General features: G+C 46.6%; 1 protein-coding gene across 2 annotated transcripts; it reads left to right on the top strand.

The window, feature by feature from the left end:
* Nucleotides 1-2,322: 2,322 nt before the first annotated feature.
* On the top strand, nucleotides 2,323-14,627 carry LOC111273125 (homeobox protein Nkx-2.5; the record flags this gene model as incomplete). Of its 2 annotated transcripts, XM_022854812.2 has the most annotated exon segments (4): nucleotides 2,323-3,330; nucleotides 4,493-4,792; nucleotides 9,440-9,823; nucleotides 14,182-14,627. In XM_022854812.2, coding segments are annotated over 3 exon segments (834 nt in total). In that variant the 5' UTR covers nucleotides 2,323-3,330; nucleotides 4,493-4,506.

Below are 14,627 nucleotides of genomic sequence, written 5' to 3' on the forward strand. Positions count from 1 at the left end.
CCACTAAGAACGGGCTTCCCGTTTACCCTGGACTAAGAAGATCTTTGTCCAGGGTAAACGGAGGTTTTTAAACTGGTCAAATTTTCACTGCTAATGTAGAAACCGGTAACGATGTCTTAAATATAAAAAATTGCACATTTCGTACACCTAGTATTATTTTCTAGACATTGCTTCAATGTAAAATGAAAGCGGACAAAAAGTACAGCGAAATATATATGTATTTTTAAAAATTTACGTCACCTATACATCCTACCGCACAGATACCAGTACACAAGCAGATCCACACGAATTTTTCACGGGTTTCATAGAACAAATGTTGCTCACAATTAGAGTCTTCGCCCATTAAAAAATAACCCGAGCATTCTATTGTAGGTATGCAGAGAGAGCAACTCGGGGCGAGAAAAATTCCAGCCTTATGTGTCGTAGGAAGGTGGATCGTCACTTTTATATTATCTCTTAGCAGAAACACGAATAACGTTTCTTAAATACATTGGTTGAGGTATTGGCTTAAACACACTTACCAGGACCCGCCATAAAAACCAGTGTATGATGCTTGGTCGTTTCGATTCTTTCACGAAAAAAGGAGGAGAAACATCCTTTTTTCTCTCCATTAAGAATGCAGCAGCTCGATCGTATGCTATTTGTTGCTCCCATGACTTGGGAAATTAGATATTTCTATTTTGAAACTGCAGTCTTAGAAAAGCATGTTTACTCCTTATGAATGGATGTGATCAATGCATATATAGTATGTTATTTGATACAAAATTTACACGATTTAAAGTTGAAAACTATGCGTCTTCTGCGGCGTAAAACAATAACACTTTAAATTCTAAAACATTTGTTAGATTCCGGTAAATACAAGGGTTACAGATTTACAGCAACTTCCAGGGGAACACTGATGCTAAATCCAAGCATTGGAAAAAGGTCCTTATAATTTAATTCTCTTATCTTACGCAGCAAATACAAAAGCGTCTGCTCTATTCGAAGTGATCGAACTATTTTCTGCTTTTGTTTGTGCGACTTCATCACGTTCACAATCCGTTTTCTAGCATTCGAGTTTAAGCTCAAACCGAATCCGGCTGGTAGAAGTAACAGTCCTTCACTTCTTCGCCAAGTTATCACTCTCGCTCTCTCGCTCCCTCTGCCTATCTCTCTCTCTCTCTCTTTCTTTCGCTCTTAATCCTTATAGGTCCTGCAGCAAAGCTTCAACAATTTCCAGGCGCAGGGGCCCTTCAAAGGGACGAGGCAGTCAAATCTTCTAGCAAATTAGACTAAAGCCTTATCGATCAGCGCAATTAAACTAAGGTTGACTTTGCGTCATGGTGTTATCCTTTTTAAAGGCGCAGAGGACGTGGCAAACGACAGAAATTCGATCGGCAGAATTTGGTGTTGGGGCAGTAGACTAGCTGCTAGTCGTACCAACATCAAGGCATAGCCTGATAGGGTGGTATACGAGCGCAATCCGTGGGCAACAGTTGCAGTCAACCGTACGCCCAATCGTAATAGCAGTAGCAGTGGTTATCGCGTAGCGATACAGTATTAGCGTCGAGGACACGTCACTTGCACGCGCGCGGGAACTCCTTTGACGGCTCCGGGCATCACATGGGACAGAATGGGTACGGCGGGCCGTGGTGCTTGCTGCCGGCGGTGGCTGGTGATGACGACCATTTCGTTTACGGAATAGTCGGCAAGCGACGATCACCGAGGCGCCTCTCCCGTTGTTTGGCAAGCTGGCCTCAATCCGCTGCTGGTAACAGCAGCGGCCGCGACAAGAGCAGCTTCATCAACATCAGGCGGTTCCGTCAGTGACATCATGGCCTCCCCGCCACAACAATTACCCCGCTGATTGTTTAACTCGATTGCCCTCCTCCATCGGTTCCTGTCTAGATCGGCCGATCCTCGCTTCGCCATTGGTCCGCCAGCCTCTGCCAATATACAGTGAGCGGGGCTCCGATTGGCGAAGGTGGGTCTTCACCGCCCCGCCTCCTCGGTACCCTCAGCCGCGCGTCGGAGAGGTGCTCCTTTGTAGGGTGTAGTGCGGTGGAGAGCCCTTCACTTGAAGAGGCTTCAGTCGAGAGTCTTCGTGCGCTTTTGCTACTTGCATGTCTCGTGTTCACGAGGTGGTTCGCTTGGCTTGTATGTCGCTGAGCGACGTCGAACCAAGCAAGAAACGAGCGCTAGCAATCTTACGTTGTTAGCCAGCCGTAGAGCGAGACTACGCTACGAACAAGCCACTACGAACAACGAAAGAAGCGACTCTTACATGCTGTCGCCATTGCCGGCTGCATTGCTCGGTTCTTTTGGCTGTACGTACATCCGCAGGAAAACAAGCCAAGCACCTGCTGCTACCGCTGCTGCTGCTGCTGCTGATCGAACCAGCCCCCGAAGGCAAGCAGCATCAGCGGTGACAGAGTTATACGCCTGACTATACATCCGGTAGAGCCAAGCCCGGTTATCGGGTTAACACAGCTTTCTGCCCCACCACAGACGGCAGCCTCCGCTGCAGCAGCGACTGACGGTAACCGACCTGCCGAGGCCAAGAGGCTCGAAGAGCACTCAGTCGTCCTCCAGAAGAAGAGGAGCCATCGGGAAGGAGTGCCACCATCGGCTCAAGCCAAGTGCCATCCAAAGCCAAGTGCCCCTGGCTGCCGCCCTGCGGGGCCGCTACTATTACTACTAGTACTATTGCAACTACAACAACTGCCGGTGCTATAAGCACTCAGCTGCTGTGCTGGTGTCGCCGCTGCAGCCGCCGCGCCTGAAGCGCGTCATCTGCTCGCGTGACGGCTGGACTGGGTTTTCTGTTGCCGCTTACGGACGCTAACAGGCCGCAAAGCCCGGCGCAACGGGCCGCGTCTTTGCGCCCGCGGTCTCAGTTGCCAATCTAAGCGGTGCTCAAGCAAGCTCGAGCGAGCACCGGCTGCAGCCTTCCTCGTTGTCGTCATCGTTGTTGTCGCTAACATTGTCTACCGTTGGTGTCGCACCGGTAATTCCCGTCGCCCGACCGTTCTGCTTGTGGCGTCGCTGGTGATGGACAAATGAAGAAATTTGCTGATACCGTGTATTTACGCCCAGCTGTGCCCAACTAGTGTCTCAACGGTCATCAGCATATACTCCGTACTATTCAAGCCGTACTTTATTGCGTTCCTAGAGCGCCTACCTCATTGCTGGGCCGTCACCCTGGCTACCATCTGAGTGTCATTATCTACTACCCCCCCTCCCCGCCACCACCACCACCACCTCCCCCCCGCCATTTTCCCAACGCACAGTTCTGGTCTCAAAAAGTTCTACCACTGCTACAACAACCGTTTCAGTTTACCGAACGAGCAGGTTAGTAAAAACGTTTATTCTGTTTGCATGTACAAGCACGATAAGGGTGAACTTAGTAGTGGTGCGATGGTTGCCATTCGAAGGGCAACGATATGGCAGCCGACGTGCGCTATTACCTTCTGGCCGCCTTGCTGATAACGACAAGGAAAGATGAGCGGGAAGGAGGGTGCGCCATCAAAGACTTCTTATATGCGCGACACTCAGAAAGATCGTTTGCCTTGCTGTTGTCCTTGAAGGGTAGTCGTTTCCTTACGGGTCTACTCTCACGACCGCACTTACGATAAGTGGTACACTAATGACGATTTTAGATCGGATCGCACTTGTTTCACTGATCGCTTATGATCATATTGTTAAACGGTTCTTTGTGCCTTCGAATTTAACCGTTATACGACGAACAACCGTAGAAAAGCAACCTCCTTTTCTTATCGATATCCTCCAACCAGCCGTTATGATTATGCGAACGCCCAATGCTACTCTTAGGGCCCAGTTAATTTTATGTGTAAAAATTAGACAGTCATTAACTTTAACAAAATAGAAACAAATTTATTTTCTCATATCTTGCATTAGTGTTGCTTGCAATAGTAGTTCCACTGAGCTTTTCGAACCCAGTCATCGTTCTTTCTCTCCGTTCAGCTATGGGAATCGTATGAAATTAAGAGCTGGTCGTATGAATAACAGCGCTTTACATAGAAGTGTGTGAGAAACATTGTTCTGTTTCAATTAGTAATTTGCTAGTTGACTACAGATTCATTACCTAATAGCTAATGGTACACATTGTGAAATTGTCATATCTTTTAGAAATTAGGCTTTATATTATGAGTTATAAACATGTGGGAGGATCTACATGGACCTTGACTACATAGAGGTGCATTCAATAGAGAGCAAGCTAAAAATAGTTATTATAGGTAATACGCTAGCACAGCCGTTGTATCCACTTTTTGTACGGACACAGTAGAATCTAAAAAAACTGAAGATATTGATGATAGCAGTCCATTCTAAATCTACCTTCATGAGCTACAATGATTTATTTAAACCTTGAGGCATTTCGCGTATTTTGCATGCTGTATGTGCAAGTAAAGATAGATGTAGGCTGGCGCCAAAAATGTCGCCGTCTATAGGGGTCATACGTTTTTTCCGTTCTTATGCTTCTATCGTTCAACAGTGCAAGACAACGCGATGTCGTCCATGAAGCTAGAACCCCAAACTGCGACAAGCCAGCAGTCAAACCCATTCCTTGTGCCTGGCCTCATCTCGGAAGCACCCGGTGATACAGCGTTCGAGATGAATTCTTCTCCCGCGCCCGCTCCTTTGACTGCCAATTATTGTCAGCCACCTCCGCCGTTCAACGTGAACAGTATGCAGGGGACTTCAGGAGGATACAATCCTGAGGCACTATACCAGCCAGCTAACCAACATCCGTCCTGGTACACTTCAACTCCTCCGCCCGACCCTCGCTTCGCCAGTGAGTATTCAATAGCATTAATGATATTCAATGATAATAAACTTACACTTTTTTCGTATTAGAAGTGTGCTATTATGTGGCATCCAATGTAATCGACACCTTTACAAGAAGCCCTCGATGTAAAGCGACCTTAGCGGCGATTCTGAAATCGTCAAATTCACTCGCTTCATCTGCCCCTATATAGATAGAACTTACCTCAACTCGTCGCTGTCTGTAGAGTGTTAACGGCATTAGTACTGTCCTGTGGAAAGGTCGTCGTTTCCTATTCATCCATCCTTCCTTCAGGCCATGCGATAGCGGCTCTGTCCGTCGAACGCATCCCTACCACCAGAAATAGTTATTCTTTTTGCTCGATCGATTGATGGTCGGTTGTGTCCTTATCCTCGTCATGACCAAGTCCCGTTTCTGTTCGGGGCCACCTCGCTGTGCACCCGTAGTGCGATGAGGAAGCAACGCCTGCATCTTCTGCAGTTGACAGCAGTCATTCATATAGGCAGCGTTCGATGGAGGAGAGCTACTACGGTCGCAACTATTCAGCCTTGTTTTTCCCCGTTTCCTCTCGGATCCCTCCTGCACTGAGCCACAGCCACCATTGGCCGAGAGGTCTCTGCACGGTCCCGCATCTCAGATTGGTCCTATTGCAGTCAGCGCTGGCTCTCCTAATAGTGGATGATACCATTCTCTCCGCAGCCTCTCTCGCCCACGACTCTTCTCCTCATCTTGGTTCGTCTGCTGTACACAATAGCAATTGTGGCTCGGTCCACCTTTGACTCGAAACGCGTTCTGCCTCGCGTGTCCGAGATCGCACTGGATCGTATTTCCAGCATACTTCCACCTTCATATCCGCCATCACCTCTGCCACAACCCTCATGGCAACCTAGTTCATTCAATACGGATTGGCTTCATCTAAGTCAGTATAAGCACTTGGTCTCCGATTTCCCATGCCACAAGTAGCGACGGTCACAAGTCACTACAGCAAGATCAGATGGGGTATAGGTGATGCAATATCTGAGATGCGAACTCCCTTCCCTCACTTTGTCGTTTCATTCTCAATGGCACGATTGAAAGACGGTTGGCACGGTACTATAAACGTAACAATAATCACACTATTATGCGCCTGTAGCCATATTACATCCATCTCGTTTTGAGCAATATTGTGACTTAGAAAGACCAACGGACGAGACCGAAAGGTGGCACGGGTACAGTACGCTGTGTTGGCATTTGGTCCTAAAGAGCCTTCCTGTCTTATGTGTCTCGGTTCGTTCCATCTACAGCTATGTATCATATATCCTAGAAGAGAAAAGAGGATCGCGGTTGAATCCGCTTTTCTCTAACTAGGACACTTATTGGGCCTGTGTAGGATGACACAGGTTAAACCCACTCGCCTTCCCTTCGGATCGTTTACACCAAACGCCTTCACTGAAATGAATCGAATTATACACAAATTGATTGCATTGTAGAATGACGGTCAGCCACACCTATTGAATTCGACGATATGTTGCTGGTGCTGTGAATAGGCCATCTCGGGTAACACAGATGTATCTATGTAGATATTTGCGTGACAGTGTACCTACATATGATGACACATGACCGACCGGTTATGAAGCTATCGAGAGTTGTTGGGTTCAACTTTATTGCCGAAGTACTTGATAGTGAAGTATCATATGCGGGCGACGTCGTTATGAGCATGGCTGTGAACACCTAAAATGACGAACCGGCCGTCCGCCTGCCTTCGTTCTCTAGCGGAAGAGCAGCCAGTTGGCTTGGGTTTGGCAAATGATAACAACGCCCTCAAGATGAAATTTTTCATAGCCATTTCCGCAACAGCGCGCTTCGTTTTATCTGTTCGTACTGTTTGTTATAATACGATGCAGTTCGACTCCTGCTCTCTCCTTCATCGTAAACCCGACGACCTTTCATTTCTAACATCTATCCGCGCACCTGTGCCCACAAGAGAAGCGCCGAAGTTCGTTCGGCCAGAGTCTCTTCGGCCGTCGTAAGCTAACCTCTCTCGCTTTACTTTTCCATTCTTGAATTCCGCTCTGTCGTTTCGTCGTCGTCGTCGGCCTCTATTTCGTTCGGTATCTTGGCTTCTGTTTACTTCTTGCGCTCGCCCCCTTCTAGCACACTTCCCGAACCAGTGACCAAATATCTCTCTCACGAACTTTTCTCACGGGATGCAACGGCAATCATCGTGGAGACATCGTCAAATACGAGATTTGATCCGCGGGCGCTGGCCGAGTATTGCTCGTTCCACCAGCACAAATTCTGCTGTGATCTGTACGGTGGGGTTTGGATATTCCTAGATTCGTTTTTGTTGGATGTCTTCGCAAACCTTCTTCGCACCCCTATATGTCTAGTCTATATGTACAGACACACACGCGTACAAACATGCGTACACTCACACACACACACACACACACACACATACATATATTTATAAACCCGTAAGACGCGTACATATTTGAATCTGTCCGTCAAAGTGACGTCTAGCTGTCGTTTGCTTTCTTAGCGTTTGATTGCCGATCGCTTGCTTACTTAACTGTACGCTTTCGTAGTTATACCACGACGAACGATGATGTCTTTATGACATCAACTATAGAAGATCACGTTGATAAGATCAGCTGTATTTGCACATTGATGAGCAATGCATGCAACGTATGGTGGACTCGCACAGAAATAAGGACAACGCACGTACTCACACCCACGAAGTGTCGTCTCACAGAGATCCTGACAAATGGGTAGTTTAAGGAGCGAAATGTGTCTAGGACGCTTATAGAGCCTGTCGATTTTGGTTGCTAATATACATTCCTCATTTTTAGCTTTGGCAGATCTGATAAAAATGGCTATGCTCACGCTGTACGTTAGATGTTATGCCAGGTACAATGTGTATTTTAATAGACTTCGAAATAACTGTATGTCAGTAAAGATCACTCAAAAAATCACTATCCGTTTCCTATATTGTCATCCTAGCAGTGTCGAAAGGGCGCCATCAGTAGGCGTACGCCTAATTTTCTCTAGAAAATATAATGTCTCCATATAGAGTGTCATTTTCTCCCACATAAGTTTGTTGTATTCTGCCACGGGAGACTACACTGCCATCGAAACGCTTGCAGGATGATTGTTATCACCTTGATGATTGATCCTCCTTTCGCTATAGAATCAATTGATTGTAATTGTATCTTCTAAACAAAGGAAAAAGCTACTGCGTAGTACCGGCTGTTGACCGGTCTCCTTTTCATCCGCTATTTGTCGCAGTCAGCCAAAGTGAACGGATGAGAGTCTAACGAACTAATATAATCTTTTTTGATGGTTTCCTAGATAAATGTACATATCGATATAGTAGAGAACGCGAAACTTTTTTTTCCATTCATTTTTTCATACATCCAGGTCATTTACCCCTGCCTGCTTAGATCTATCTTATAAACACGATCAACAAATATCGATAACATACAATCGTTCCACGAAAAACTTTTCCCAGAGCATAAGGTCCGAACGTAGCTTCAGATCTACTACGCTAATTCCTAAACGTCAATATCAATACTTCAAATAAACGTCAATTCAAATACTTCGTTACTGAATTTCTCTCACATGTGCTATACTATACTCGGCAAGAATTAAATAAAACAAGGGAAACATGGCCAAGCAATTTGTCCATAGCATGAATACCGCGTCGCTGAGAATCGTCGAAAACTCTATTTGTTTACGGTTCAATTGGTTATACCAATGAGAAGCATACATTGCGCCCCCCAGCCTGACCAATCGTCAAAACATTTCCCAGTCCGTCTGCAGATTAGAATAACCAGTCAATAAACTCGAACACTAAAAGGACCTATCGTAATAAGGGCTTAGCAATTCATCGACTAGGGGAGGTTTGGATCCGCCTAGCGCAATCGATGCGGGTGTACCATTTTCTGAAAGGCTATCGCAATCATCTTGCTTGTGTGTTTTTCTCGGACATTCTCATCGATTTCGTTCCGTCGTTCGCCGAACGAGTTCATAGCCTTTTCGTGAGGGACGTCTAGCTAGCTTACGCTTATTTATGGCCAGCTCATGTTCATCAAGCATCCTTGAAGTGACGGTCTCATCATTCCATCATTTTACATATCGCGTTGACAGTAACAGCAGCTGGACAATAGCGGCAGGTCGTAGCAAATTTCAGCGACCGCGGTCCGGCTAAACAATAGAACGCGGCAGAGCAAGACAGAAAGATTAAGGTCTAAGTCCTTAGACCGCGGCGTTGCCTCCGCGTTCCTAATCAGCAAGAATAATAGACGAAGACGAAGACGGGTGTATATTTGACACGGCTCCTGTCACTTTACCACAACGCCGTCGGTGTAGGCCCACTTTGTAGAGCCAGTATGACAACAGAAAGTAGATTATTTTTCTATAAATTGAACAGCGTCCACAAACTGAAACTATACTAATATTTAAGGCAAATAATTTATGACGGCTTCCGTTCAAGCGGGTGGTAAAGTAGCATGACATTAAGTCTTAATATTTGGTGCGAGAGGCATCAACTGGGTAATATTCGAGCAAGTACTATGGTCTAATCAACCATATCTGGTCGATTCTATTTCCAGTTCAATAGAGAACTATAATGAGAACTATGTGTCTGGTCTGTTCTGCTCTTTTGTTGAACTGCAGTTTCGCGGCTTATGAGTTCTTCGTCGGGGCCATCTTCCGGAGCCCCTCTTCAGTTCCCTCTTACTCAGCAACGACGCAAGCGACGTATCCTGTTTACGCAGGCACAGGTGTACGAGCTGGAACGGCGCTTCAAGCAACAGAAGTACTTATCGGCCCCTGAACGGGAGCACCTTGCCAGCCTCATTCATTTGACGCCGACACAAGTGAAGATCTGGTTCCAGAATCATCGCTACAAGTGCAAACGGCAAGCTAAAGAAAAGGCCATGTCCGAATCACACCACTCGCCTCGGAAAGTGGCTGTCCCTGTGCTTGTCAAAGATGGAAAGCCCTGTTCACCTGATATGATGCATGATTCGTCCTCGCCAGATAACATTCATCAACAAAGTGAGTACCGCTGACAAACTGTCGCTTGAAAAACGCAAATAACTTAGCAACTAATGTCATGGTTATAATTACAGTTATACGACGCGAAATTAAGTCATCCAACAAATGACTGTGTTCGACGCTGGACACACACAGACGAGCATCTACATATAGTATTAAAATACGGATTATGGTAATGGCATCAGGGCTAAAAATTAAAGTACAATCAGCTCTCATTTGGGCTTTTCTATCATAACAGGTGTTGTTGTGAATGAAAGTACTCTATATTTGTCTGCAACGGTTGGGCCTAAGATCTATGACCGATGACTTCGTATCTGTGAGGACAAATATACTACTGTTGCATCTTCATCTGAAATATAGCTGAGTGTTTATATTTTCTTCTCATGCGTATACCGGCCACCGGGTTCAGTGGGTTGAAATTTACGTTTTGGCAGTCTCCTTCAGTTTGTGTCGACTTACGATTTGAATCGATCCGCAATGTTTACCAAGCTTGTTCCCATTGCGATCGGGATTGAATCGGGCGAATGAAACGAAGCGAACCAAGTGTGTCATGGAGGCCTAGACGTTGTTGCTAAGGTAGAAGTAGATCTGGCGAAGGAAAGCTGCTAGCTTGTATCAATGGTGCCGTTTCAGTAGCGGACATTTAAGCCGCTTTTCGTCGGCGCTTAGATGTCAACGGCCGCTTTTCCTTGATGTTCGGCGAAAGCTCTGGCCGCTTCCGCTGAAGTCACTCTTCCCCATCTCTTGTCTATCGTTTCTTTCATAATGCGACGGCAAAGCTCTGTATAAGTGCGCGATGATTGCTTCTGCTTGTCCTACTGCCTTGGCGCCTACTGTTAGCGCGCTTGTCAAAATACCGATATAAGACAGTAAATCATAGGGAGGCAAGGGAATCGAAGACGCAGCTCGGAAACGGGAAAGTCGGGCCCACATTCGACTAACTACTACTACTACCACTGCGTCCGCAGAAGCAACAACATCAGATAGAAGCTAGAGCAGCACAACGCGCAGATTGTACATCTCTGTTTGAGTGGTTCAGGCAGAGCAAAGCAAAGAGGCAAGCAGTCATGTGCAAGGATGTGTGGTATTACTATGATGTGTGCGGTGGTCGGTGTGCCTTGCAGCTTGAGGCCTCTTACGACCGAACGCGACGGTGTTCCCAAAGATCGTAGACGTCTGCCCTTGTGTTACCGCAAATGGACTTCGTTGAAGAACAACACTGCTATCATTATCATCTCCGCTATCATCATCAGCAGCAACGTTTTGAATCTCTGATTTGGTGAAGAAAGAACATCATCGTCGGCGTCATGTTGCCAAATAAGTTTCCTCGGACCAACCCCGTCTCGCGTTTTACATCTCGCGCCCAATCACAGCAGAGCGGTACACTTGAGCGTACCGCGCCACAATGACAATGGTGGCCTTCCAGTAGACGATTATTGACCGCACGTCATCGTATATTCGCTTGTCCATCCGTGTTGTTCGACAAGCAAATTAATCTTTGGACCACTTCGTTCGTTTTCTGGCTATCTTGTAACCGTTCGTGTTGGTTTTCGGCTTCGCGGTTCATGACCGCGTGATTGTTACCGTTCACGTTCGAAGTAGTAGCCGATTCTCGTAGAGCAAAGTTGCGATCCGTGCGGAAGGCGGCGCCACCGTTTTCACGAACATCCGTTCGTCCGTCCCATCGCGGAGGCTGTGTCTATGTGGCCCCGATCGGTAGCTGCGGCTGCATAGCTCGCCTCACTTTACAATAACACTTCATAACCAACATTGTCTTCGAGTTATTTAAAAGGCAGCAAAAAAGCACAGATCAAGCTTGGTAAAGCTACAGTCTGACAAAGAGCTGAACAAACATCTTAGCATCGATGACCCTGCTGCTTTCTTCTCTACGATGAACTGGAATGATGGTGACGGTGACGCTGATAACGATGCAGCTCGCAGCATTCTGCCTATTGTAGTAATGGCGGTGCACGTGAACAAGTGGCCGAATGAAGATATCGATGTAGACGGGGCCGACGGGAAGAAGCAACCGAAAACATAGTTTTGTTGCACAATTATTTATTTTCGTCTCATTCACTCTCTACAGCGTGATACTATTCTAATGGGTAATAACAAGATTCTTGCGAATAAAGTAACACAGTGAAGTAACGTCTGCGCCAACACGAAAATTGTCATCGATCTGAATCGCATGATGCCGATCATAGCAGTGATGGAACAATGGTGAAGCAACGGATCGATTTCGAACTCGCCATTGTCCGGTGCTTCCCTGCTTCAGTCCCTGTTTGTTTCTCGGTATTGACCGGGCCTGCGGTGGTCCCCTCACACTAGTAGCACCATAAGCTATGATGGTGGTGTTTCGCACGATGTATCGCCGAGCTCAAACAGCGGAAAAGGTCGACCGATGCAACGAATGGGGGGGATACGGCAGTAGGAGGCACTTGAGTTTTTGATGCGATATTGCCACTCGACGACGGACGGAATTGCTGGCGACGAGAGGGGCTGGGTACCCTGCCCTGGTCCAGCTGCTGGGAAGAATTGACGACCCAGTACCAGCACGAAGGGCTGTTGTGGATATGATGGAAAGACGAAGTTAAGAAGTGGGAACCAACGGCTACCAGCAACTTTCGAAAAGTGTATATCCCAGACGTGCGCACCTACAAACACACAAATAGATACACAGAAAAGAGGTAAGATCTCCTACTGTTGCTGTTGTAAAAAGTAGCATACATAAGCTAAAAAGGAAAAATATTTTTTCTCCACTGAAGAGGAAACTAGGCTCTATTAGGGCGTCGGTTTCCGCATTTCTCCTCATCCGCATCACAGCCTCGACTAACTTCCATTTGCGTATACCTCGACCAAATATACACCGCCAGCTGATGTTACCTCGGCAGGTCGGTTTTCGGCTTCCTTCTTCTTGCCTTGAACGTCCTGCTGCTTCAAAAACCGCCAATACTGGTGAGGAACCGTACATTGGCTTCGACCGGTCGAGCTGCATCCATAGCCATCAACGCCTGAACCATCATCATTTTCATCATCAACCACCATGACCTCCAAGCATCTGGGCGTCTGTCACTCCTGCAGGGGCCAACTTCCGGACGTGTCACAAGCACTACTCTCCCACTCAAGTAGCATTTCTTAGCCTTCTTCATCTTCATCGTCTAACGTCTCTTCTATTCTCAGAGACGTTCTTCTTTGCGAGGCCCCAACGAGTCGTATGGCGCTCGCGTTTGCTCGACTGTGTGAGACGATAGCTTTGCTTGCTTAATGGTGTTCTTTATCTTACCATCTTTTCTTTGCTAGACATTGGTAGACTCCAGTGGCGAATGGGGTGAGGCGTCAGAAAGGATCCTAAGAGGTGGGTGCGGTATCCGACTAACGTTCGGCAGCAGCCGTATTGTTCAAGCAAGCCAATTACTTTAGCATCTTCGCTAGGCCTCGTATCCCATGCTAAAGCACACTACACCATATACAGTCCTTCTTCCGAAACCAAACAAGAAAGCTATTTTGTCCGCTTCGGTGGTCTGCTTGCTGGTGCTGCACAGGTCTGTTAGCGTTGTCATACCCCCATCTTCTCTTTGTGGGTCCCACATCTCTTTCCACGCCCCAAAAACATCATTCGTCCCCAACGTGATGCCGATGTGCTCAAATGCCGCTTATTCGACTCAAGCAGAATACTATTCTAATATGTCCTAACTTATTGGTCGGGTTCTTCTAGCATCGAGAAACAGAGCAAACGGGTGAATTTAGGTTAGGGTGATCTGCAGGCAGTAAGGCAGGCACCGAGCCCAATTGAGTGCTACGACAACCAGGAGTACCCTCTGCTTGCCCGTTTAGTTATGCCTTTGCACACTCCATCCTCGCATTTGCCCTGCGTCCTGTGCTCAAACAAGTCCCAGTCATTCATTGAATGCTATTGCTGTTTGTTCCTGACCTCCTTAGTCTCGGTTCCCTTTTGATGGCCACTGCTTTACGAATTGTGCTTAGTCATTACAACTGATCACCGCTTTGTGTGTGTCTCCCTTCCCTATTCTATTCCCTTGCGTATTTTTATCAATAACATAAATCTCTAATGCACGAATTGCTGCGTCATCGATAGTAGTGCTGAAATAGGTAGATTCAAACCCGAAATCTTTTTTTATAAATCCTTGTAAGTATCAGCTTGAAAGACCATGGAGCAGACCATGGTCCAGCGGGGCCATTTTTAAAAACCCTGTATAGGTAGTGCGCTTATAACCGAGCGCTAAGATATAGGACAAAGCAGGATTGATCCTAATATGGGCTTTGTTGTTTTCAGCTTACATTCAGCTTTCTCGTAAAGCCAACAAATCTAATATAGGTTCATTTTTCTGTCTTTCCAGTGATGTCGTGCTATCCCCACGATCCACAAACGCAAGCTCAACTTCATTCGCAGCTGTTGCAACATCAGCAAACACATCCTTACCCACATCCGCAGGCGCAGGACACAGGCCACGGACACTTACCCCCAAATCATCCTTATTTACACCTTCAAAGCAGGTGGTAGAATTCTGTCATTAGCCCTGTGTTAAGATAAGCTACAGCTGAACACATGACAAATCTGCGTAAATCTCTAGCGATAAGATAAGATCTACAGCACAAAAAAAAGTACTAGAGCTTAATCTTAGCCAAAAGGCTGAGAACAGAACAAACAACGTACCACGATTGACACTACCAATGGACAACATCATGTCGATCACCCGGTAGGACATAGATTAGTAATCCTGTCCTGGCCAATATTAGTTTAATTACGATTAAAGGTTGTTTTGTTGTGGGGATCCTCACGACC

This window comes from Varroa jacobsoni, unplaced genomic scaffold (assembly GCF_002532875.2).
Source record: "Varroa jacobsoni isolate VJ856 unplaced genomic scaffold, vjacob_1.0 contig04900, whole genome shotgun sequence".
NCBI classification, from domain to species: domain Eukaryota; kingdom Metazoa; phylum Arthropoda; class Arachnida; order Mesostigmata; family Varroidae; genus Varroa; species Varroa jacobsoni.